Genomic DNA, 26,407 nt, shown 5'->3' on the forward strand with positions numbered 1-26,407 from the left:
GGGATTGGCAAGTTACTATCTCATCTGTGACCGATGGCAAATGCTGATCCATAGCACACTAACTGTGAGAAATGCTCTGCTTTATAGTGAGACTCTAGCTGTGATGGCTGTACAATCAATCATAGAATCCCAGCCTGGTTTGTGTTGGAAGGGACCTTAAAGTTCCTCCAGCTCCAGCCCCTGCCACGGGCAGGGACCCCTTCCACTGGAGCAGCTTGCTCCAAGCCCCTGTGTCCAACCTGCCCTTGAACACTGCCAGGGATGGGGCAGCCACAGCTTCTCTGGGCACCCTGTGCCAGCGCCTCAGCACCCTCACAGGGAAGAGCTTCTGCCTAAGAGCTCAGCTCAGTCTCCCCTCGGGCAGGTTAAAGCCATTCCCCTTGGCCTGTCCCTACAGGGCCTTCTGAAATGTCCCTCTCCAGATGTTTTATAGTGTTGCTTTACAGGCTAAATTAGAGTTTTGGGTCTAAATTCCCTTACTTGTATCCTTCCTCGGTAAGTGGAGGGGAATTGAAGCAGGGCAGGAAAGGTAGAAAATAAAGCCAAACAAAGAGCGATGCATTTCCCCACTCACTTAACTGATGAGAGGACAATCACGTTTTCTCATTTGCATGTAGGTGACATGTACCCAGGGCTTATTCTGGGTGTGTGTGAGGTAACTGCCTGAGCCACCGAGCAAGCAGACATCTGTAAACCTCAACAAGATTACAAGGAGGTTGATGGTGTTGGGAAAGAAATGTTTTCCCATTGAAGACTCCAAGGCTGCTGGTCATACCGATTCAGTCCAAAAGTCCCGTACATCTATCTCCACTGCTTCCTGAGGCTCACCGGCCAATGGATATACTTTCTCCATGGGCATGCATTGGCTGATCAAGTGGGTGTGGATGGTAGAGAGGAAACTGAATCCTATAGAAGAGTTGAATCTGCCGTGTCTGCATTCAGGTTTACTGCTATGCTGCTGGCTGTTAATACAAATATTGAGATCGGGTCCTTACTTGTTGCCCAAATCAAGGCCAGGTGCCATCTCCACCAGTTTGAGTGTTTCAAGCACAACGTTCAGTGACGTAGACACCTGCTTTAGGCCTTTCACTTAGAAAGATAAAGATTGCAAACACAAGAATGCAATCACCACGTGGCACCCTGGAAAAGGTCAGAGGCTTCACAGGCACGCTAAGGTCACCAATGATAAACCAGACTGCCAATGGCTAACTTGCTATCTTTGCCTCAAAATAGAATGGATATTTACCAGCTTGGCACTTGGGTCTTCTTCTTTATCAAAAGAAGGTATCAAGCATTCTTATTACAAGGTCAGGGAGAAGAAAAAGCAAACATTCCTGTGAGGATTTGTTAGAACGGATGATGTGGAAGGGTTTATCCTAGTTAGCTTCTTTAGTAGGAAGGGTCACTGTGGTGTCAGAAGACACAAAGCAGGAGTTTTGGGAAGGGCAGCTCTAGGTTCTGCGATCCAATATGCTATGAACAGTAGTGTTATTCCATTCCCCTCCCCAAGTGATCAAACCTCAATGTAACCAGTTCAGGTTTGCCCCCCTGCTACTCCAGATAAAGCATTGTTCCATGTCTGACACCTCTGAAGATCAAATGTGCTTAACGGCTGTACCTGTGCTTAATGAGCTTTCTTTTCTTCCTTTGCAGCTATCCCCCTTGTCCCCTTCTTTCATCCTGCCTTTCCTTGTGCCCTTATCTATTGAGACCTATCATATCTTTGGTATTTCTCAGGTAAATAAACCAAATTCCTCAAGCCACAGCTCAGTTCCTCTGGTCATCCTGACATCCCTTCTCTGCACCTCTTCCTGTCTGGATTAAGCTTCTTGGAACATGGGTAACCACAGGCAGGGACAAAGAGCAAGGACAATCTGAGCACTGTGTTTACATGAGAGCCCAAACAGAGGAGGCACATTCTCCAGCCATTGGAAAAGCTGTTGATCCGAGCAGGGTGATAAAGCAGAATGAGCAAGTTTGAGGTTTTTAATACATGTTTTTATTAGGGTGTTTCTTCGGTTAATGTTTGAAGGCAGTTTCCCACTGGAGACAAAACAAGCCAAGTTGTATTTGGGAAAGATTAGCTGGAATTAGTCTGTTTTATGAGAGAAGTGTCGGGAGGAAGTCACTGGAAGTGGGACACATCTTTGTTAAACAGCCAGCTCATTGGGACTGGTTTGCCAAAGACTAAAGGGTCAAATTCAGCAAAAAGCTCAAGCATTAAGAAGTTGGTTTTTGTTTTTTGTTTTTTTTTTTAAAGGAAATTGTAACTTTTTTTTTTAACTTTCCAAAACCTTTTAAGATTTTGTTGTAAATGCCTTTGGTTTTCCTTTCAACTTAACCAGAGCATTTGTCCTGAGCAATACACTATTTAGAGTCACAGAGCAGCTCAGGCTGGAAGGCACCACTAGCCCAGCCTCCTGCTTAGGAGGTGAACAGGCTTTTTTGCTTTTCTCATATGAAATGAATTAAAACTCCTCAGCTGGAATACTGTTGTGCCACTGAAGAGGATGGAGATGTAGGCTGAAGCAAGGGCTCAGGTCTTGCTTTATCTGGCCCTTCTACTGAAACTGGCTTTTCCCTTAAAAGCTAGCCAAAAGTAACAGTTTATTGTGGTCCCAGGCTGAACAGAGGCAGTCAGAGGTGGCCTGTTTCAATGGTTTTACAGCAAATATTCCTGCTGGAAGTCCTGAGATCTGCTTTAACGCACAGCAGTGGCACTGCACGAGAGATTCCTGAAAAAGAGAAATCCGGAAAGGATTCCAGTGCTTCAAAAATCAGCACCAAAGCAAAAGCCTTTGGAGATGAAAGAAACGACAGTGACATAGAACAACTACAAGCAAAACCCAACAAACCAAGGCTTGGACAGCTATAGAGAAACAAGTGAGCAGGGAAAGGCAGATTACAGATGCTAATGGTTCTGGAGCCTGGAGATGCAGTTTGGGTATAGAATGGCACTTCACAGGCTCACTGGGTAGAAGGGTACACAGGTCACTCCCTCCTGTCTCTGAAGCACAAGTTCTTGCTGAACTAATGCCAAGAAAGTAGAAGATACTTTTCTTCTGCTGAAACCCAGTAAAGAACCCAAGCATTTCCCTCCCTCGACTCTTCTGCTGAGATTGCATTTGAGAAGACGGGAAACTGAGGAACTGACACAAGCCTTTAAAAACAAGAAATCACAGGGTCCATTAGCTCCAGAGTCACTCTCTCTATCCCATGCATCAGCAATATGGTGGGTGCACCACATACACAAGTGACACTATGAAACCTGTGAAACAACAAAGCTCTGTGATGCCCTCCAAACCCTGCAGTTGTCCCTCTGCAACTATCTCTGAGTCAGTCTGCTGTACCTGTCCTCATTGGATTTAAGTATATTTGAGAAGCTCTTTGTGAGATCACAATATCTAACCTCTCCCCGTTATTGGCATTGCCAACATTGTGCCATGAATGAAGAAGGATTTGCAGATGCAGTATGCAAGGTGTGTTTATGTGTGCGTTGGCTATTTCCTTTCCTCTCTTCCACCAAGTCCTTGTGCATCTGCTCCTGTTCCTCCAGTTTGGGCTGACTGGGATGTAACGTAGCCACCGTTTAACCAGCACACACAAAACCTAAGCCACATGCAATCGCAACAGAAATTCCAATTTCACAGCAGGACGGTGAGAAGGAGACAAAGGTCAAGGTTAGTCGTGGAAGGACAACAAACATAACTTGTTTGTTTGACTCCCTCTATTCCTCAGTTTGTTTGACTCCCTCCCACACCCCAGTGAGATGCCAAACTTAGCAAAGCTGAGATGAGCATGAGCCTCGGAGCCTGGGTCAGCCACGTTGGTCAAAGACACCCAGATGACCTCCAAGCCATTCCTTCCTACCTGCTTCTTCCTCTTCCAGAAGTATCATCGTCCAGAGAGAAGTGTTATTCCTGTTTACAGCTGCTGAAGAAACCGAGCTGTGCTAACAGCACTGAAACCCATCAGGCTGGTTTTCCTGATGACAGGATTTCCTCCTCCTTTTTGGCCACGTTTCCAAACCTCAGCACTGATCTGGGACCTTCTTTATTGGGCATCCCACTTGAACCAGCTTGTGAGGGAGCTTGCTGGGCATGTCCTCTGCCAAGGAGGCACCTGCACACGGGCAACTGTGCAGTGTTAGGAGCAATGGTTCTTTGCTCTAGCGAGGATCATTTTCAGAGTTGGTTGAGAGTAAGGATGTTTGTTCAGTAGCAACAGTCTGGTACTGAAACAAAGTCCCACGTACACAGTTTTGCTGGGTCTATGAACAAAAGTCAGCATCTGGATCAAATTCCAGTGCAGCCTAAACCCCATGCTTGGCCCCTTTGGCTGCCAGGGTGCACTGTTGACTCATATTCAACTTGCCATCAACCCAAAAGCCCAGATCTTTCCCCAGGGGGCTGCTCTCCACCCTCTCATCCCCCAGTTTGTGTGTAACCAGGACTGCCTTGTCCCAAGTGGAGAACCTGGCTCTTGCTCTTCTTAAACTCACTTAAAGTCACTTGGTGACTGCCCAGCTCTCTGGCCTATCCAGACCTCTCTGTAAGGCTTCTGTACCCTCATGGAGTCCACAGCTCCTTCCACTTTACATGGCATTATGAAAACTGACATTGGATCCCAGCATCCAGAGAATTTATAAAGACATTGAGTACATCTGACCCTAAAATTGAGCCCTGGGGAACCCCCCAGGTGATGGGCAGCAGCCTGATGTAACCCCATTTACTATAACCCTTCAAGCCTGGCCCGTCAGCCAATTGCTCATGCACTGTATCATGGACTTGTCTAGCTCAAGGACAAGTCCATGTCCTTGTCTGTCCTGGACAGTGCACCCAGCAGGATACTGTGAGAGGGAGCTGCAGTGGCTGTGATCCTCCAAAGCTGTGTTTTCATTTGGGCACATCAGGCCTTAACGCTGCCCCCAGCTTCACGCTGTCAGGCAGGAGGAGATGGCAGAACGATGGCATCCAGCATCCCAAATGCACGTCCTGCCTTGCTTGGCCATGCCTCTCCTCTGAAAGTCCTGTCTGCATTCCAACTATGGTTATCACCTCCACACACAAAGGGCTCAGGAAATGCAGGGATAAGGAGCTCGGATGCCTAGATAGAAATGTGAGTTTCAGTGTGCCACAGCCACAGGCTCTGTTTGTTATACCCACCAGCCCACATAACAAGAGAGACCCCCCTTGGGAAGGTGTTAAACGCAGGCAGCACACCTCCTGCAGTGTCCCGCTTGGCTTTCCCCTCCTGGATTCTCAGAACCACATCTCATGCTGTGAAGCTGTGGCAGGTGGAAATGTAAGAGGCTTTAATACCTGTCATGGAGCTGTGTAAAGAGGCAACTCCCAGATACTATCAATTGTTTGCCTCTGGTTTTGTTTTGTGTCTGCTTTGTTTCCAATGTGTGAGTATTATTTCTTAAACCTTCCTTAAAGTTATTGGCCTGGCATTGAGGAAGGTCATTTATTTACATAGAGCTGGCTGGAGTTTAGGCACAAAGATAACCCAAGGTAACCTTCCCTTCTCTGTGTTACCAAAAGGAGCTTACTCAAAGCCTTTATTGAGCCCTCGCCTCCCACAGTCTTGGGTGCAGGAAGGCGGCATAGATGGATTAGCACATAGTTCCACCTGCAGCAGCCCTGAGTAAAGGCCAACCAGTGAAAAGTTCGAGAAAGCAGGCACCAGCATCTGACTGCAGAGGTCCAGGGCCAGCAGAGCCTCACGAGACTGGCTGGGGATGAAGGGGTTGAGGGCACCCTGAGGTGAAGGGCCTGGGGGTACTGGTGGGTGAAAGACTGGACATGACCCAGCTTCAGTGTGCGCTTGAGCCCAGAACCCCCCAGTGTGCTGGGCTGCACCCCCAGAGCGTGAGCAGCAGCTCAGGGGGGGGATCCTGCCCCTCTGCTGCGCTCACCATCACGGCAGCATTCAGGTCAAGGTCACCATGCACCTTGCTCTTACCTGACTAAATGTAGCAACATCATTACAGGAGCTTGATTGTTTTCTCTTTCAGTTGTCTTTCTGCTTCTGACACCGATTTTTGTTCGTACTCTATGTACATACAGAAGGAAAAGCATTGCTTGCACTTAAATGGTAATGTCAATGCAATACAAAGGTAGTTTGTCTGAAGTGTATCATAAAAATCATATAAGACGACAGACACATGCACACTGTTGACAGTAGAACAACAGTGCAAACAAAATACATGTCTTGTATAAGCTGCTAGAGAGTTCTTAATCAGGAAGTATTCATTGCCATCAAGCTTGCTTAGTCATTAAGTTCACTGTTAATTATAACCCTCCCAAATGTTATTCCATGGGATTCTCAAGATACAGGCGTCCTGACTGGGACACTCTCTGGCAGCAACAGCGTCAGAAATAAACCTCTGAGACAGGAGACCCTGACCACACCATGAGGCACATGGAGTTCAGCCCCTTTAGCCAGGTACAACCCGCTATGGACTGGGTTCATCATCATCACATCAACCTAACGGGTAAAGGCTCCAACCGCTCCTAGTCATTTCAATGCTAGTATCTTGTCCTAATGCAAAGGTACTGCTTCATAGTGTTTGTAAATCTTGCTGTGTGTAAGGCAGATGGAAACGCCTGAGATTTAGTAAAACTTTAAAGTGATGTATCACTTTTGCTGAAGATAGAGGGAGCTGAACTGGGAAATGGGTCTGGGCATCACATTATGCAATGAACAATGGTGAAGCAGTGATTTCCAATCTGTGAAAACCCTTCTATTGTGCAAAACATAAATTAAATCTCCTCATTTCCTGTGAGGCAATGCCCATGCTTCTGACTAGGTCTTGTGTGTATCTTTTTGCTGCTGGTTGCCCATATTTCAGTTCTCAGTCCAAAGTGTACTTTGCCACGAGGTACTTGCTCTTTGTGTAAAGCAGTGTGATGATTTGTATGCTGTGAAGACATTTTGTACTCATTGTTACTCCAGCAGTATTTCCATGCTTTTAGCGTCTTCGAAAGGCCATCTGTATAGCTTTTGGGGTTAAATAATGTGTAAAAGAAGATAAATCCATCAGTATTCCAAAGTTTACTGAGCGCTGAATTTATGAGTGCTTTAGCACAGTGCTCCTTTTTCATCTTGAAAGCACTCCAATAAATGTCCAGATTCATGAGGATGGCTGCCAGAACCATAAAGAAAGTTAAGCTTTGGATTCAAAAGCACATAAGGACTGCACATAGAGGAAAGACTATTCTCCCTTATTCTCTGAAGGGCTGAAATGTGGTAAGGAGGCCAGTTCATCCAAAGAACAACTAGGAAACAAGGTGAAGCTGAGCAGTGGAGCCGCTGGGCAAATTCAGATCCAGAGCTCCTAACTGTAACCCACAGCCTGGGGCTGGTTTCAGTCTCCTTCACCGTGCATTCCCATGGACAGAATTTGTTGATTCGGTTGGAAATCTGGCGAGGAATCTTATCTGATGGAGAGACTTGTCTGAAGCCACGAGCAGAGCTGCGGGCAGAAAGCAGCTTAAAACAAAGCTGACGATCACTGCGGGCTCTGAAGTGCTGCACTGAAGAGCCTGTCACTGAGCTAGGAAGGAGAATTTCCTTTGGCTTTTGGCGAGGAAATACACCAGAGACTGAAGGGCAAGGTCAGGGAGGGGGCAAGGTGAGGAGTTCCAGGAAAGAAATGGGGAAAAACCCCAGAAATAGCTGTCAGGTCTGCAGCATTCCTTCTCTTGAGAACTGGAATTCCCCAGCGTAGTCACAGCCCAGCCTGGGTCAGTGGAAGCGACTTCGGGCCAAGGGGCTGGCAAACAAAAGCACACACCAGAGCGCTGCAAGCAGAAGTGGCACTGCAGGATGGGCATTTCGTCACCTCCAGGAAAAGACAGCCCGAGCGTTCCCACCGGGAATACCAAAACAGCCGCTCTCGCCCTGCAGGCACGCGGCGGGATCCAAGGCAATTGCAGGAGGGAAACCACTCATCTGCCCTTCCCGTACGGGCAGCTCTGGTAATGCCGTGCCCACGGTAGTTTCAAGGGTGACTTCTGAAACTACTCTAGAAATAGCTGTCAATTGCCAACCTGAATCCCCTGAACTCAGTGCTCTTCCACAGTGTCCTCCACAATCTGATGTTTCTATTCACCACATTGCTATGAGAAGCTGTGGCGCTTCCCACTAAAGGACATCCCTAATTCCATATTCCTATGAACGTTATTTGCCTTAGAGACTTTGGAATGAGGAACAAAGCCCACCAGCCTCATTCTTGTCGTTTTATTCCATTGTAAAGGCAGGGGAGATGAATGGAATTACCGGCATCATTTCACTTTCTCATGGCTTATAGTGCATTATCTTGCAGATTTAGAAGCACACAGCTTGCCGGACAGGACAGGGAATTCCGAGCTACAAGTGCTCATCCAGAGTGTGACACAGCCTCACTGCCGACCAGCTCCCGTCTTCTTTCTCACCCACAGCTGTCAGGGAGCTAGTGGGAGGCTGGGACATGCCTGGAATGCGGACACACGAGGGTGATTGAGACTTTCTGTTTCCTCCTGTCTAGAACTGGGAGAATCTAACCTGAGATTATCTTTGTGCAGTGTTTTGTAGCGCAGAGCAACCCCAGCCTGTCGGATTGATCAATAGGCCCAGCGCAGTATTGAAGATTACATGGGGTGACCCCAAAAAGCTGCTCCTACAGCTGTGTGTGTTCCTCAGCCCTGACAGCTGGTGTGCCTCAACACAGCCCAGAGCTCTTGCTACATCCCTGCCTCTGAGAGCAGCTAGGAGAGAGGCAGGTGCTCTCCATCCTACAGTCAAATCCTGCATCTCCTTAACCCCCTTCCCTCCCCTCACCCATCTGCCCTGGAATCTGTCATTTCAGGCCCAGGCTGGGAGCAGATCCCGGTCAGCTCTGGGCACACTGAAAGCAAAGCGTGCCCAGCTGCCAGCTTCTCACTTGATGCCTGCTCAAGGGTCACATACAAGGGGAGTGCCTGTAGACTCTGCAGCCCTTTAAGACACCAGAGCTGAACTTGTGGCAGTCTCCCTGACGTTGGCATCAGGCCCGTGCTAGACAGGGGAGGAGTGGAGCATCCTGTGCATGCAGTGTTTAATCTTGCATTAAATGATGATGATACCAGCAGGTGACGTGCTATTAAGTCTTAGGACAGTGTAGGCTCCAAGGGCTATTTTTGGGTGTGGGAGAGGGGTGTTTTTCTCTCTCCCAAAACTCATGTACACATTCCTCAGGTACAGTGACCTCCCTGAAAGGGTGGAGGAAGGGGAGGACTTCACCGCAAGATAAAGGTGTTTCTGCTGAAGCAGAAAGTAAAGGTGAGGCTGAGACTTCCTCCTCCTTTCCAGCACCCTGTCCCATCACATTTACCCCCTCTCAGGGCTCCCCTCTGGCTCTGCACTTTGGGTAAGGTAAAACCCCTCAGCCTGCCTCCATTAGACTGAGCTCACCTGATGTATCCTAAACCATGGTAGGGTTTGGTGTGGAGTGCACCAAGAGTGCCAGGGCACAGTAACCTCCCTGCTGTAATGCAGCAGTGAGAAAACACAGAGACCTTTCCTCCTATGTAGGAAATCCTTCCCTTCCTATGTAGGAAATCCTTCCCTCCTCAGACTGCTCAACCAGCGAGCACCCATGGGTCCTCCTTCGGCTCACTCATAGCTGTAAGCTGGAAAGAGGCATTCCCACTGATAGCATCACAGAATGGTTTGGGCTGAAAGGACCTCAAGATCATCCAGCTCCAGCCCTCAGATACTCAGTGGAAGTGAGTTTTAGCCTCCACAACATTTGTTCAATCCTCTCCATTGCTCAGGGCCTGCAGCCGCTTCCCGTTTTCCTCTTCCCTTTCCACACCTCATGGAGTTACAGTGCCCTTACCAGCGCGGGGCAGGCAGCTTGGTCTGCTGAAACGAGTCAGAATGAGCAGTGTAAACCCAGCTCCCGCGTGCTGCTGGGGAGTGTGTGTGTGCCAGGGACAGCTCCTGCTTACGGACCCGCTCTCCTTTTGCAGGAGATCCCAGGGGAAGTCCTGCTCCCACATAGCAGTGCCCCCACACTGGCCTGCCAGGGGCAGCCTGGTCTGGAATCACACCCAGTCTGATCAGAGCAGGCTCTGCTCTCCTGCACTGGTGCTGGAATGAGCACAGCCAGGCATGGACCAGAGCATCCCCCCCTCCACGCTGCTCCCAGCACATCTCACCACTGCACAGCCTGCCTGGGGTGGATGCTGCGTTTGCTGTCCCTTGCCCTGTGGTTCTGTGTGCCCCAGCACACCTTTACAAGTAGCTCTGCTCCAGAGGAGGAACAAAGCTGTTACTCAATAGGGAGAGTTTGGTGGCTGCAGGAGACAAAGCTTCTAAGGAATTGGAACAAAACCAGGAACACGTTGGCTGCCTGGTTAACAACAAACCCTGGCCAGTCCCTCTCCCTCCCTGCATCCAAAGGTAAAGAGAACAGCAGCCTTTTTTTCCCCTTTGAGTGCTCCCAGAAACAGTTTCCCTCCCACTGAATAAAACAAGTGACAGTAAAACCCCCCCCTGCCAGTGGGAGAAGGAAAAGGAAGTGCTGTCACTGTGCTGATGGCATCCCAAAGGGCACAGCTGAAAATCAGAGCAATACCTGTTTAGAAGACCAAGGCCTGCAGCCATGCAGTGGTGCGTGGCCAGTTTTTCAGGAAGCACCTCACAGGCTCCTCATGGCAGAGTTTTGGGGCAGTGTTTCCGTGCATGGCCCCAGAGTTACACCTACACAAGTAATTGCTTTCTGTGACTCACACAAGAGTGTCTAGAAGGTCCTAAATAGAAGAGTTGACCCCTAGAAAGATGATGGATCAAAAGTCTCGGACAACACCACCGGGTTTCCTGCCTCAGGCAGTGGTCAAACACATGACACAGTAATACAATTAGGAGGAAGTAAAGAGATCCTCAGGGGAGGTGTCTCCTCCAGTACAGAGCCTGGGACAGACCAGGATGAGGCATAATTACTCGGTGGTTGATTGGGGTTTTCCATGGATTTATCCCAGTGCAGTAGTTTAGAGAAACGGATTTGTTGTAAGTAAGGAAATTCCCATTGCAAGTCTTTTGGGGGGGATGCTTTTCCCTGAGGAAGCCCTGTTACAACCCTTCTTGGAAGGCATTAAAAGAGGGTTTGAACCTGAAGGTAGAGGATGCCTTGACAGGCCACCCACACTTGTTCTTCTAAAAGACCTGCTGGCTTTACTGGTACTACTAAGCACTCCCAACAGCAAGAAACTGCAGTTTCTGAAGCTGAAGGAAAGAAAGAAGCCATAGCCTCAAATCAAATCAAGCAGCAAACCCTGACAGCAGAAGGAGGTGATGTGCTTGCCTACCTAATGGAGTACAAGGCAGGATACCTTTATGGAGTTCTGCAGTAGTTACATACAGGAGCATCCCAGCACTGCTCAGGTCACTTGCGAAATGGGGTTTGAGGGAATGAAGAGGACAAGGTTACCAGCTTTGGAAGACACTCGATGTAAACCAGCACCCCTTGGGTCTGACCTTACCCAACCTGCTGCATTCAGACATACAATCACTTCAATATGTGGTTTCTATAAGAACAAAATCAAAGATATGATTTAGTGTGAGGTGTCCCTGCCCATGGCAGGGGGGTTGGAACTGGATGATCTTAAGGTCCTTTCCAACCCTAACGATTCTATGATTCTATGATTTCTGCTAAAACCAAGGTCAGGAGGAAGAGAGCAACTGCAGCACAGGAGGCAGGAGACAAGGAAAACCAGGTACAAAACCTAACTCCAGCTCTGGGGAACGCAGTGCTCAAGCTCTGTTGGAGCTGTGAGCCAGATAGGAAGAGGTGGGTGCCTCTTTGAGTGCCCCTCTCTTTCCTCAGGTGTTATTGCAGTGAATGAGCCCAATGCATAGCATCAGATTTCTCAATATTAGCTTTAGTTTTTCTTGGAAATGGAAAAAAATCTGGTGGTATCTTCTTAGAAAGAGCCCCACAGAAGAATGCTGCTTCTTGGCTGAAACAGGACATTTTTGTCTGTGCGTGTCCATTCTGCGTGCAATTTGTTATCTGTGTTATTTCTGCAGCTTTGGGAAGTTCAGACGCTGACAGTACCTGGGAATGTTGACGCTTATCAGGAAAGCTCTGGAGCATTCCTCCAGTTCTTTTATCTGAAGGGTTTGTGAACATTTCCTCTATTGCACAAGGCAGAAAACACCGCAGGACTCGGAAAGGAAAGAGAGCTCCCGATAAACCTACCCCGGGCTGTTTATTTACTCAAGCAATCATTTGGCTTCAGACAGCAGCGGGAGCGGCTCTTTGTAAGGATGCGACGGACACAGCACATTTGCTGCTTGTGGCTGTAGGCACTGAGGACCCCACCACTGAGCTGCAGCTCAGCCGTTCCCCAGCGGAGGGACCGCTGCTGCCCTGGACACACTGGCGAGCACACTGCTCCGTGGGCTCTAAGGACAGCGCACTCGTTATTCCTAGGCTGTGGTTTGGCAGGGGTCATAGAGATACAGGCTGCTTCTGCCTTCAAAGTTGTGAACCGCCAACCAAATTCCATACCAGACAGGTCATTGCCAGCAAAGAATGACCTATTTCCCTAAATACTGAGAGCTTTTGATGAGCTCCATGCACAGAATGGTTTCCTTCTCCATGATTAACCGAAGTGGTTTGCAAATAGTGCTGGTATGGCTCATGGGTGAAAGCACAACTCTATAGATGGAAGAGAATCAGGGTTAGTGTCTGTGATACCTTTTGACTTGAGAGCATGTGAGTTTGGGTGGGTATCCCTTGGATATATGTACATATACACATTTGTTTTCAGCATGTTAGAATCATATTTGACCATAGAGTTTTCCAGTCTGTTGGAACACACAGCTCAGAGGTTTGCAGTCTTGTCCACGATCCCTGCAGACCAGTGGGCTAATTCTAAGGATCTACAAAGAACAGCCATAAACTGACAGCCTGCTAGTGCTGCTCTCTTGGGCTTGAAGATGCTTTTCCAGGATTCCTCTATCCAAAGAGGTAGAAAACCACTGAGTAAGTTCAACCACAAGCCCTGGCTGCAGCAAGGTTCAGTTGACCAGGCTCCATGAAGGAGATAAGAGCAGACAATTACAAACATCCCTCCAGTGTGGAAATCCTGGCATTTTGGATACCAGACAGGCACAGGGGAAAACCTCAGCTCACACTGTTTGTGAATAGAGGACACAGCTAAGAGCACACCTGTGGTACATGTGATGTGAGCCAAACAACTGGTGGGCATTACTCCAGGCACTGAGGACTGTTCCTGCTAAGTTATGACTAACCTGGATTCCAGCAAACAGAAAACAAACTGCTTTGCTCTGATATTAATTTAATACCCACTTCAGTAAGTGCCAGACTGACTTAGAGCTGCTCCTGCAGTACACAGAAGAGATGGAATTCCCACATGAAGCATAGGAAATATGTCCTTTAGGTATAAAGCAATACTCATACTTGTGGAGTTTGTCACAATGAGTCCTCTAAACGGGGTTTTGTCTTTTTGCTCTGAAGTTATGCAACTTTTAAAAGCTATTATTATTATATTTGCTGTTCCCCTCTCATCTGGGAAAGCACCATTTATGCCTGCAGCAAAATGCCTCAAACAGAGGAGAAAAGCTGATTCCATCAATGGATAATCTCAGATGGAAGATTCCCTTCTGGTTAATCTTGAAATTTACACTAAATTCTCAAATCCTAAATACTAAAATCCTAAAATCTGAGAAGGTTCCAGCTGCCAGGGACCAACAAGAGAAAAAAAGCACCAAAATAGGGTGAATCTAAAGCTGAAGGACTTTGTTTCAGCCATCGTTTTGGACACCACCATGGCTCAGAGTGGGACATGGAAAAGTGTTTTTTTCTTCCCCCGGGGAAACAGTTTCATGTTATATAGAGACAGATTCATTCCAGATGGATACAGGCATTTCCCCACAGGGGTTCTATACGCCCAGGTGAGCCTGCATTCTCCATACAGTAGATTCCCTTTGAAAGCAAGGGTGCCACTGGAAGCTAGCTGAACACCTAAAGCTTGCAAGGCCAACGTTTCACGGAGATGCTCAATACATGCCTTGGGGAGCCATTCGTGTCATCTGCATTAGTCATCCAAGTGAGATTAAGCACAGCCAGCTTGGAGCCCAGTTTCCTTGTGCAGACAGTGCATGAGAAGCCAAGCATCTCCAGAGGCCAACAAAGGGACATTAGGTCAAAACCCCGTAAGTTTAACCCTTCCTCCAAACATACCAATAGTGCTAAGCTCCCTTACAAGTCAATGCAGAAAAGGTCACTTCAAGACTGCCAAGTATCACTCTTTTATGATAAGCAGTAGATGTACTCATAAGAAAGACATGCTGAACTGTTCAAAGCATGGCTGATTGCAATGGGATTTTCACCATCAAACTTGTCTCTTAAAACGAACCCAGCCAAACAAACACAGATAGGATTATTATTATTATTATACTGAGATCCTGGTTTCATACCATACCTTCCAAGCAGACGAGCTCCTACAGCAGCCTGTAATTGGGCACTAGGTGGCCTCTTCCTCCTTCCAGAGAAGGTCTGACTTGTATCAGCTGAGGACTTAGCCGAAATCATGTAGTGAGATCTACAGAACGTTGTCCAGGAGGGGTTGAAGATGAACACTGCAAACAGCTCATTGCTTTCTAACCGGAATGCATCCTCTGTTACTCAGAGTATGGAACTGAGTGTCTGTAACTTGGCTTGCAGCCTGAGCCCTCAACGATGTGCTACCCACGCAGCATCTTTGAAGGAGGGACACACAGTATTTTACTGCTAAAACAAACCCCAACCACCCACAGCATCCCTTCACCTGACTTACAGATGCCAGAGCACACAGAAGGGAAGAGGAGGTGAAGATTGAATAGTTCCTTTTCTCTACTCTGCTTAAGTTTCCCCAGGTGAGATCCAGAACAGCAATCAGAGCCTCACCTCGCCCCCTGAAGGGAGGGCATACACCTGAGTAGTGGGTCCTCTTGCTGCACAGACAGCTGTGCCTAATGGTGGAGCATTTAAGAGACCTTCATGGATGTAAAAACCCAAATGGGATTGAGGTTTCTAATGCAGAGACCAGCACATCACATTTTAATTGGAGCATTTAGCAGTCCTGAAGAGGCAGAGGAGGAAAGGAGGCATTGCTGCAGCCTCCGGCACAATGGCTTCAGGACAGGGGTTCTTCATTTGCCTTTCAGCATTTCCCAACCACAGAAAGCACAATCACTTCATTGCAAAATCCCTGTCCTTCTGCAGGATAAGCAATGCCTCCAAGCACGTTCAGCCTTTAGAGCGGTATGCTTTTATGTGCTTTTATGCTAACATGTGCAGTTATGTGAACTCAGATGAGGAAATAAAGGCTGTTTTGCCATGGTATGGCTGAACAGCAACTTCCTCTACCAGTAGAAATGGGATGAATTTGTTTACAGAGCAGGTAAATGCTTCATGCCAGGCAGAGAATGGAGACTGAAGCCTGCAGAGCCACAGCACAAGGGTGATCTGCAACAGGCTGCTTCCCTGGGGAGGAGTATGGATACCCCCATGAAGAGGAAAGTGTTCAGTGTCCCCCTTCGCCCAGCTGTGCTGCTGTACCTCTGACTTATCTCCACTGCTTCTTTGCAGTCTTTTGTCTCTTGAGCCACTGTTTAAGGCCCCAGTGAAGCTGAAGGCAGATTTCCTCTCTGTGCTCTCATTAAATCATAGTATTAGAGAGTACCAGGTTGGAAGGGGCTTCAAGGATCACCTGGTCCAACCTTTCTTGCCAAAAGCACAGTCCAGACAAGATGGGCCAGGACCCTGTCCAGCTGAATGGTCGCTCAAAGGTGTCCAACACTGGGGAATCCACCACTTCCCTGGGGTGATAAATATTGGGTCTATAAAGAGCCTGGAGACACAAGAGGGGGCAAGGGCAGAGGAAATGCTCTGTGCAACTGCAGTAGATGTTAACTGCCAGCATCACACTATCATAAGCTGCTCAGGGAGGATGTTACATGAATTTAGTGGTTTATTTTCAGCTGGTTTAACAAGCCTACCTGCAGTAATGTTATGGCAAAAGGTGACAGGAGAGGCACGGATGGCAGCATGAGCGCAGCAGAGGTTTATGACAGGATCCAGAGGTGGAGGGAGCTCCGGGCACAACCTCCCCATCCTTCACGTGTCTCCAGCCACATCCACCTTGGTTCACGGGCGCACGTGTCACCAGTGCCCCAACGCACCGGAGCAAGCCCTCGGTGCTGTCACCTGCTCTGCGACCCAAGGAAGAGCTGTGAGCATTCCTCAGCCATTGCTCAGAGGCTTTCGACAGCCCCTCATGCTGAACCCACCCTGTTTGCTCCGCAGGAACCTCCGGTGGTTTTCAGATGGCAGTTTCTTTCCCAATGCTTTGCCTCAGGAGAGTCTTGCCCAACCCAAGGGCTGCTGCAGCAATCCACAACAATCTCATTTCCCACCCAGCCTGGATATGAAGAAAATCTGCTCCTGCCTTCAGCATGAAGTCTGCGCTGGGCACTCTTGCATCTGCATTAGCTACAGAGTAGGCCAACGTTGAACCTTTCCTATCCGTTTTCATTACCTGCTTGTGTTTCCAGCTCATCCTAGAGAGAGTGACCTGCAAAGTGTGAAATCTCAGCGCAAAAGTAGCCAGTAGCTGGAAAAACATCTGGTTGTCTTGTGGTCCAGATCCAGGCTGGACTCGGAGCAGAGGAAACAACCGTTCCTGACTCCTGGGGATAGTTTCTGGTTTTGGGTGTTCCAGTGGGTGAAAGAAAGAGCTCTTTGTGTTCCTGCAGGCGATGGAGATTGAAATCAAACCAGATGAAAGACTGCCAGCTCCCAGGCTGAGAGCCAGGGACATCCACGGGCTCCCCCAGTTAATATAGCACATTTAGTCTCGTACTCTAAAGCCTGTTTTTCCTAGACTTGTCCTTGAAAACCGCTCCCTTGGGTTGTATCATCGCCCTAATAGAGGCCCATGTGTTCCAAACTGCATCAGCAGTTTGTCCATCAGCACAGATCTAAAAGAAAACCGAATCTTTTTACTGTTAAACATGTTGGTTACATTACAAAGTCTATCTGGGTCTGAAAGGACGTTCTTAAGTAGACCTTTGTCAAACATACTTGCTGCAAACTGAATTGCACATGGAGGAATCCTCTCCCACAAGAGCACAAGCACTTTGAAGAACAAATCCTGCACACTCTATGCATCTAAAAGGAGACTGTTAATACAGTAAAACAAGGGTGTTACGATAGAAAGGGGTTCATGGTACTTTAAAACCCTGGAGTTCACAACAGGAGAGGTTTGTATAGAGAGCCAGATCTTGCTGAGCTTACTTTGGAAGGAGTCTTGCTGCAGTCAGAGGCGTCATGTAAGACATCAGCAGCATGCGAGCAGTGAGATCTATTTCATTGGGTATGAAGCTCCTTAAAACCCTCCTGGAGCAGGTCAAACAGCACACAGCAATGCAGCTCCCAATCTGCAAAGGAAACCCACCATCTTCCTCTGCAAGCGAAGACCCTAAAGAGCCGTACGCCCCATAAGCACCACCTCATCAAAGATTTCGGGAAGCAACAGCTTTCACACTGCAGATGAAGTGCTTCGTTTCCTCCGGAGACGTCCTTTCCACTGTGCCCGGACACCGCTGCCTGCCTAGCACACGCTGTATCGAGAATGTTCACCTTCCTGTCCTTGCGAAAGAGCTGCATGTTTGGATGCTGTCCCAGTGCTTAACGCAGATGTTTTGCTGTGCTGGTTGGAGGAGGGTGTGTGTTGTGGCTGCACAGCATCCCGGCTAGCGGGGGCATCCCGGCTAGCCTGGGGCAGGGCTCAGAAGCCATCCCGCAGCAGAGCACCAGGGGGCAAGCTTAGGGCACACCAAGTTATTTCAGAGCTCAGCACAGAGAACACCTTCATGTGCATGGACTTCCTTCCATGATGGATGAGCTGCATTATGTGTGGGCAGAGAGCTTCAGAGGCATCCCTAGGGAATGCTGAAGACACTCTTACGGTTTGAACAGCTATAATAACGTTCTGGTCCTGTTTCCTTAAGGATATGTCATATGGATGTGGTATCTTCCCATTTCATTGCATTAAGTCTCTGCAAGCTCTCTCACACATCATTCAATGGCAATTGTATCTCATACACACATTAAATCTCTGTCTAAATGCTTTTAAGGGTTATACCATTTCCTGTCCTGCGAGAAAGGTTTCCTGCATGTTCCAAGGTGACTGTGATTCCTAGGGACAGCCTTGTCCTCTGGTCCATTTCAGCTGCCTGTCATGTTCCCTTTGCAGCCCTGTTGGACCAGCCACGTTTGCACTGTTTGCTTCACTGGGTTGGGTCTTGCTGGTTGCTATAGAAACAACACAACATTTAAACTTTAAATTCCAACCCCCCCTCCTGGATCCAGGCTTCCTGCAACTGCTTGTGCTGTGGAGTGGAGCTTCCCAACCTTGTGTTCGCTTCAGCTAAGAGCTACTGGTTATCATGGGGGAGAGGGGAGAAGTTCGGGTGTATCTCACAGCAGGGAAATTAATGTCGTGACCCTCATCCACTTCCATATCCCTCTGCTTTGTCCCTGTAAAATGTTTTGGAGATTAACAGAGTTCTGTCCAGAGCTTATAGAGTCAAACCCAGATCTGCCTCAGCCGAAGAGGAAATGGAAAGTAAACATTTGAAAGAGGCAAGGAGAGATGTTGGCTTGCTCCTGTCCCAGGGCTCTCCAGTCCAAGACTAAGGTCCAGAAGCATTTTAGCCAGCCCTGTGCAATTGTCTGCTGGCTTCCAGCCCCACAACACTCCCAGGGGCAGACAGCAAGGCTGGAAAAGCTGGTTTTGGAAACTGAAGGACTTACACCACCATCTATGGTCTTTGACAGATGTAAGGGCTGATAGCTGAAGTGCGCAGGATTACAGCCTGGGCCCAGAGAGGAAGTAAGAGAAGGAAGGGAAGGAAGGAGAGAAGGAAAGGATGGATGGATGGATGGATGGATGGATGGATGGATGGATGGATGGAGGATGGATGGATGGAGGGATGGATGGATGGATGGATGGATGGATGGATGGAGGATGGATGGATGGAGGGATGGATGGACGGATGGATGGATCTCTTGTGGCTTACCAAGGTGCTGTGGGGAGGTGCCTCTGTGCTTCTCCTGCAGAAAAGACATAAGCCCCCCTGGTTCCCATCCTTATTGTCCACAGTGCCCCCATTAAAACACGGACCCAGCACCCCACAGCCCTGCTTTTGCATGGCAGCAAAGCTGAGGGTACCTCAACACTGCAAAGAGATAGTGATAGATGTAGAAGTCCCAGTGTGGGAGAAGATCTCAGACCTCACTAGGTGAGGTGAATGCAGCAGTTTGCTGCAGGTATCTCACAGGGTTAAGTATTTCACTTTACATACACACATAAACCTGCAGTTTTCCATAAACAAATCTCAATTTGGGCTCAGGTTTTTTGTTGGGTTTGGGGTTTCTCTCTTTCCTGTTTCGATTCCAATGAAGCCCATCAAACGGGGAAGCACTGCCCCCCAGCCTGCTGCTGCAGTGGGTGCTCTGCCAAGCAGCAAGGCTGCCCTTTGTACCCAGACCAGATGTGTGATGCTGCAGGCCTGGGCTCCTTCTGTAGACAGGTACCCGGTAACTCAAAGGCACAAGAGACTTCCAAACCCTTCCCAGCAGAGCCCATGGCCCCCAGCACAATTCCCTCTCTGTTGTAGGCAGCCGGATCCCACAGGCAGCAGACGTGAGGAAGGCACATCCCAGGCTCCTGCTGAACGGAGCAGCCCTGCCCAACACCAGCAGTGATTTTCCTGCGAGGGAAGGAGATGTGGGATGGGAGCAGGGAGCTGCCGGAGCAGGGATCGCTGCCAAACCACCTCAATCCCCACGCTTTGGGTTTCCTGCGCTCCTGCCAGCACCGCTCCAAGGCAGCATCCAGAAGTCCTCGTTTTCAGGGGGAGCTGTGAGCGATTCCCTTGTGCACGGCACCTCGGGATGTGTGGTGCGGGGCAGCCAAGCTGGGGCAGGCGGCTGCAGGGTGGCAAGATGATACTGCTGCCCAAAACCTGGCCTGAGGAGCGGGGCAAGCGCTCGGTGCCAGCACAGGCTCGGGCTGTGCTGGCTTCTCAGGGAGAACGTGCTGTACCAAACACTTCTGGCTGCGTGTCTTACACAAACAAAGCCTTTAGCTCACCACCCAGCACTAGCTCAAGCTAATGAATGCCAGGGACTTTGCTCCATATGCTGAAATCCTGTGCTCAAGTCAGCTCAGGGACACATGTGGGATGCTCACTTTGGACTGAAGATTCTTCCCACTGTTCTCTTAAGCTGAGAGCGATCAGCTACAGACAGAAAAGGAAGCAGCAAATGGGATTTGCTGCGTAAATATGACAGAGACTGACTGATCCTTGCAGGAAACAATCCCATCTCCCAACCATGGAGCTGCTGCGAGGGCTGGAGCAGCTCTGCTCTGGAGCCAGGCTGAGAGAGCTGGGCTGGGGCAGCCTGGAGAAGAGAAGGCTCCTGAAGGGGAGACCTGAGAGCAGCTCCAGTGCCTGAAGGGGCTGCAGGAAAGCTGGAGAGGGGCTTGGGACAAGGGATGGAGGGACAGGCCAAGGGGAATGGCTTTAACCTGCCAGAGGGGAGACTGAGATGAGCTCTTAGGCAGAAGCTCTTCCCTGTGAGGGTGCTGAGGCGCTGGCACAGGGTGCCCAGAGAAGCTGTGGCTGCCCCATCCCTGGCAGTGTTCAAGGCCAGGTTGGACACAGGGGCTTGGAGCAACCTTTTCCATTAAAAATTCCTGAAAACTCCCATGAGAAGCTCTGGCAGGGCAGGGGAAATTCACAGAGCTCAACGTTACGCAATCTGCTCCAAAAATAAAGCAACCCCCTTGATGCGAGACCTCCCCCGTCTCAGGTTCCTCTCCAGACAGGCGTTCGGATGTTTGTTTGACAGCACTGCTCACATCCACGACCCAAGGGAGGCACAAGGCAGGTCTGGCAAACACAAATGTCACACTGCGGCCCCGGGGGCCGCCTGGTTGGTCCCTCCTGCAGAATGTGACCCCGGGGGAGGCTGCTTTTGAACCTGCGCTTGGAAAGAAGGAATTTGCCTCCCACTGAATGTTCTTTTTTTGTGTCCCTGTTTCCAGGAGGGCAACACGAGTGCAGCGGCTGCTGCAGCCCTGCCCATGGTCACTCCTCCCTGCCCTGCAGCTGCAGCACTGGGAGATGCTGCCGTGCTGCTCACTCCTTGGGAAGGCTTCATCCTCATTTTCATAGAACCATGGAATCCCAGCATGGTTTCAGTTGGGAGGAATCTTAAAGCTCCTCCAGTCCCAGCCCATGGGACCCCTTCCACTGGAGCAGCTTGCTCCAAGCCCCTGTGTCCAACCTGCCCTTGAACACTGCCAGGGATGGGGCAGCCACAGCTTCTCTGGGCACCCTGTGCCAGCGCCTCAGCACCCTCACAGGGAAGAGCTTCTGCCTAAGAGCTCATCTCAGTCTCCCCTCGGGCAGGTTAAAGCCATTCCCCTTGGCCTGTCCCTACAGGCCCTTGTCCCAAGCCCCTCTCCAGGTTTCCTGCACCCCCCTTAGGTATTAGAAGACATTTTATATCTCTAGCTTCTCCCAGGTGCAAATGCAGCCGGAGCTGGATTTCACATTCCTGCAGTATTTCCCTGTCTCTGCACACCAGCAGAGTACATGATCCTTGTTAGAAACTGTTCTTTTTGAGCAGGTCCAAAGTGATGAGCAGAAAACCCGGTCCCTGCTCACACTGCAGGTGGGTGCAGCTGAAGCCCAGGTACCACCGGGGCAGATGGAGCAGTTCAGCTTTTGTTTTTGAGACTACAAAGGTAGCAGGTAATCATAGAATCATAGAACAGTGAGGGCTGGAAAGGACCTTGAGATCATTAAGTTCCAAGCCCCATGCGTTCATCACTGCCCTGCCCTGCAGCAAAGCCTCCACAACCCCTCATTACTGCTCCGAGGCTGGCACTTTGCGCACCAGGTGGTTTTCTTGCTGGGATGGTTTGTTCTGCTGGAGCACGACTGCATTGCTGTGCTCATTGCTAAGCAATTACCAGTTTGTCCTTCCAGACCCGTCCAACTCCCCAGACACTCTTGGCTCCTGGGAACATTTTCAACACAAGCATTCCAAGGGAGAGGCTTTAATGGCTCCTCTTCCACTTTCTGGGACAAGCTACATACCCCGTTACAGAATACCCCAGACCAGGGCGGCGATCAGGGGCTATCGTGGTCAGGCCCCATTTTGCCAAGTTCTGCACAAACTTTTCATCCCACATCACTCTGAGACTGGCACTTCTCCTGCATCATCCCAATTTCCATGAAGGAACTAACCCCCACCGTCACAGTGATGGATGGCTCCTGCACCGGGTTTCCTTGGCTTCCAGGCACCAGCCAGTGTTGGCACTTCCAGGGAGGCCACAACTCCTGGTTTCCCAACCCACAGGTGTAATTTCTGACCCATGGACCCAAACCTGCTACTGCAAGCTGCAAGGGATGCAGACAATCCCTTGAAGCTAAAGATCATTCAGTCACCCAGCCTGAGGACAGCCCGCTGGCCATTGAGCAAGGGGCTCTTTGAGACTGAGCCTATCAAATATTATGAAAGGATCTCCAGCAAAAAGAAAACTTCAAATGCTCAAACCAGAATCAGGATTTGCCCAATACTTTTCTTACCCCCTTTTTCTTTTACTTACAAATGAGTGAACGGCCACACTGGGCTGTGGGTAAGCCTTGGGAGTCACACCGTGGTTTTGCTTCTGGGTGTTAAGACAGAGTGACCCAGGGTTTCTGTACGCAGTACCCTGGAATTACAGTGGCAATCGATGTTAGAGGTGCAAGAAGGGCAGACAATCAGCAAGAACCTTCCCCTGAGGCTGCGGTGGGTCTCAGCGTGCCCACGTGGCGGTGGGACTCCGCACATCAGGGCATCACTGCCAAAAGTGACCACACTGGGTCAAAGCACAAACCATCTGGCCTGGGAACCTGTCACCTGCTAGGAGAAGGGTAGAAAGGCATGCAAGTGGCTGTACTTCCCCCAGGAATATGCTCCTGCCTCCTGCAGGTTGCAGAACCGTGTCCTCATGATCCCAGGCCTAGGCAAGCAGGAGGTACCTTTGATGCATTTTACTTATGACATCCCTAGCCATGTATATAAAAAAATTATATATACATATATATAATAGAGGTCACAATATTTTCTTACAGATAGATACAGAGGTATCCACACTGCTTTATTTATTTACACATTCTCTAGTGAGAATCTCTTTTAGAAAACCAGCTTAGGGTATAATACTCAGCACCTACACAATTATAGCTATTGTGCAATGGTCCTTTGGTGTGTTTTGTCTTTTGGTGTTGCACTAAACTCTTGCCTGATCTGAGCCATGCACAAGCTGGTATTTAAAACAACATTTATGTGCCAGAGTCTTCCTCTGTGGAGTGCTCCTTGTGGAAACGAAGGAAGAATAAATCTCCACATGTGAAAAAGGGATTCTTCAAACTGCTGGTGAATGAATGGGCGCAAGAGGACCAGGACAGAGGAGCATCACCAACATCACCCACATCATGCCCCGGTGCCTACAGCAGGGACTCGGGTTCCCCTTCCCTGCCCACAGGGGTCTCAGCATCTCTGAAGCAGCTCCCTTTCCTCAGGGAAGAGCTCTCCCGGTGGCTGTTGAGCTGATAAACCCTTCGCTTGAACAAGCGGTGGAGCTTCTCCTGGAACTGGTTCCCGATGAAGCAGTACAGGAGCGGGTTGATGCAGCTGTTGGCAAAGGCCATGCAGATGCCGAACGGCAGCGCTGTGTCGATGAGCCCTGTCACCGCACAGCTGCTGATGATGCTCATGTGAGCCAAGGCATCCAGAAACGTCAAAACGTGGAACGGGAGCCAGGAAATCAAGAAGGCCACGACGACAGCAGCCACCAGCTTGAGGACTTTGTCCCTCTTCTGCTTGTTCTTCCCAAACTCCCGTGCTCTGAGCAGGGGCTTCCTGATCCGCACGTAGCACGTGGTGATCACCGTCAAGGGGATGAAGAAGCCCAGTGCGTTCTTCAGGAAGGCTGTTGCCACAGCCCATCGTGCGTAGCTCTCCTGCGGAAAGGCCATGATGCAAGCATTGACCCCCAAGCTTTCGATGGAGTGGGTGTCCCGGAAATAAAAGGTTGGGAGGGAGGACAAACAGGCGAGGCCCCACACAACCAGTGCTGTGAAATAAGCTTTCTGCAGAGTTCTCCTTTGAGAGTGCATAGGATGGACAATAGCGTGGTACCGGTCCACGCTCATGCAGGTGATGAAAAATATACTTGCAAACATGTTCAAGCACAGCACAGAGCTGGAGATCTTGCACATGAGAGACCCAAAGAGCCAGTTGTAGCCCTGTGCATAGTAGGTAGCCCAGAAGGGAAGGGTGGCGAGGCACAGCAGGTCTGCCACGGCCAGGTTGAGAATGTAGATGTTGGCGACTGTTTTGGGGCCGCTGTGCCGACAAAGCACCACAACCACCACGCTGTTGCCAACCAACCCCAGCGCCAAGACCACGGAGAAGAGCGCTGGAATGAGGGAAAACTGGTACCGTGAAGAGGTGAGCGGGCAGGGAGCGGGGGAGCGCGCCGCGGCCGATGCGTTTGTCAGGGCTGCGTAGAGCACTTGGAGGCTTCCTCTGGGGGTGACGACCAGGGAGTAGTTGCTCTGCATGGTGGAGAGGGAGGCTCTGCGCGCGGTCCGTGCGCCAGCAGCACCGTTCTATCCCATCGCTCACCTGCACACCAGAAAGCACGTGTTAGCCGCGCAGCCGGCTTAGCGCTGGGGTCACGGTCACACCAGACCAAAGCCCATTGAAGTGCTGTCGGTGATCCGAGTGCTGCCATCCCTGCCGGAGCCCTCTCCCCCGCCCCGCTGCCAGCACGCAGTTACCCCAGGGAGGTCACAGCCCTCTGTAAGCAGCCTGGCAGAGAAGCGAGCAGCTGGGGTTTATCTGTGATTACAGATGGGGCTTTCTGCCACCAGCAGAGCAGAAGGGCTCTTGACTCAGGAGCTGGAGAGACTTCGGTGACCAAAGGCAGCACCAGAGATCCTTGGGATCCTTTTCTCAGCTTTCTGACACCATTTCCAGGGCTCGGCACAGTTAAAATGATGTGGAAAGGCAGCGCTCACCAGTGGGGATCAGGCACTTCACACCTGAGGGCCTCCCAGGAGCTCACAGCCTTTAACAAGGCTATAGGAAGGGAAGCTTTGACCTTGCTTCAATTCACAGGGCTGGCTACACAGACACTGAAGGGTCTTTGCTAAGCATCATTCACTGTCATAGTCCTTCTCCAAGCAAATCAGCATCTCCTGCCCTTGTGTCAGCTTTTAATCAGAGTAAAAGAAACATTCCCAATGTAGATACAAGTACTCAGTCCTCACAGCTACTGGACTGAACAGGAGTATTTGCCACTCATTTAGTCTGGGTTTCAGGAGGTGGAGACGTAGCTAAAAACCAGCTAAATAGGAGAGTGTGCCTGTGATACGGTTCAAGAGCTCGTGTCTGCACTCCAAGCAGGGCACATTTCAAACTTCAGAGGCAATAAAGCAGATATCAGAGCCAGATATTCTATTTTACATCATAGAGAAAAATCCTTTTAGTCAAGTTCTTATGGAACCAGGCATTTAAGTGTTCTGAACAGGAATTCTGACCAAGACAACAGAGCTGGGTAATGATTTCTCAATGAACAGAAGGCAATTGATCGTTTCCAGCCCATTTTTCTGTGTTAACAGAGTAATGTGCCGTTATGAGCGTACCATTTGCTTGATGCAAAATATGCAATGTGCTACTTTGAATATACTGGCAAAAGATTAATTCTATTGTCTCAACGACGAGAGTTCAGTAGGAGGATATTAATGCACATCTGTGCAGAGTGCCGGTATTCCAAGTCCCCAGAACTGGATCACAAACCCATGTTCTGTTATCAAACAGGTCTTAAAGAGAGGAAAGGTTTTTGGTTTGGGAACAACAAAGATCCAGGAGAGGGTCTGAAGCCCCATTTCGCTCTCACCTTAACATACGGAAGCTCAGAAGTTGTCACAAAGCATTACATATGTCACTTATTCCTACTAGAGGGACCACACCACAGTTAATTTTAGCTACCTTCCTGAGAACAAGTTTTTATTGACAAACACGCTCCCCCCTCCGCACATCAACAACTGGTGGCTGAGAATCGGCTTCGAAACTGGTCACTGCTGCTACTCCTCAAGACACAACGAAGCATTTTACCACAAATCGAATGAAATCAATGGGGATTGTGTTCTAAGGGCAGATAGAAAACGTACCTCTCACAGCTCGCGTCCGGCCGGGTGCAGCTCTAGAGTTACGTGCTCCTTTCCTCCGCTGTCA

The 26,407-nt window shown here is 49.5% G+C and overlaps 1 protein-coding gene across 1 annotated transcript; it reads right to left on the reverse strand.

Moving 5' to 3' along the window:
• Positions 1-23,181: 23,181 nt before the first annotated feature.
• AGTR2 (angiotensin II receptor type 2) lies at positions 23,182-26,407 on the reverse strand. Its single transcript, XM_061446255.1, has 2 exons — positions 26,344-26,407; positions 23,182-24,793 (listed from the first exon to the last, which is right to left on the reverse strand). The coding sequence occupies exon 2, from the start codon at positions 24,727-24,729 to the stop codon at positions 23,611-23,613; it is 1,119 nt and encodes a 372-aa protein (XP_061302239.1). The 5' UTR covers positions 24,730-24,793; positions 26,344-26,407; the 3' UTR covers positions 23,182-23,610.

The sequence above is a fragment of the Pezoporus flaviventris genome, unplaced genomic scaffold, assembly GCF_033815535.1.
Source record: "Pezoporus flaviventris isolate CSIRO_AGI_PZ_B2104156 unplaced genomic scaffold, CSIRO_AGI_Pfla_v1 ptg000005l, whole genome shotgun sequence".
Taxonomy (NCBI): Eukaryota; Metazoa; Chordata; class Aves; order Psittaciformes; family Psittacidae; genus Pezoporus; species Pezoporus flaviventris.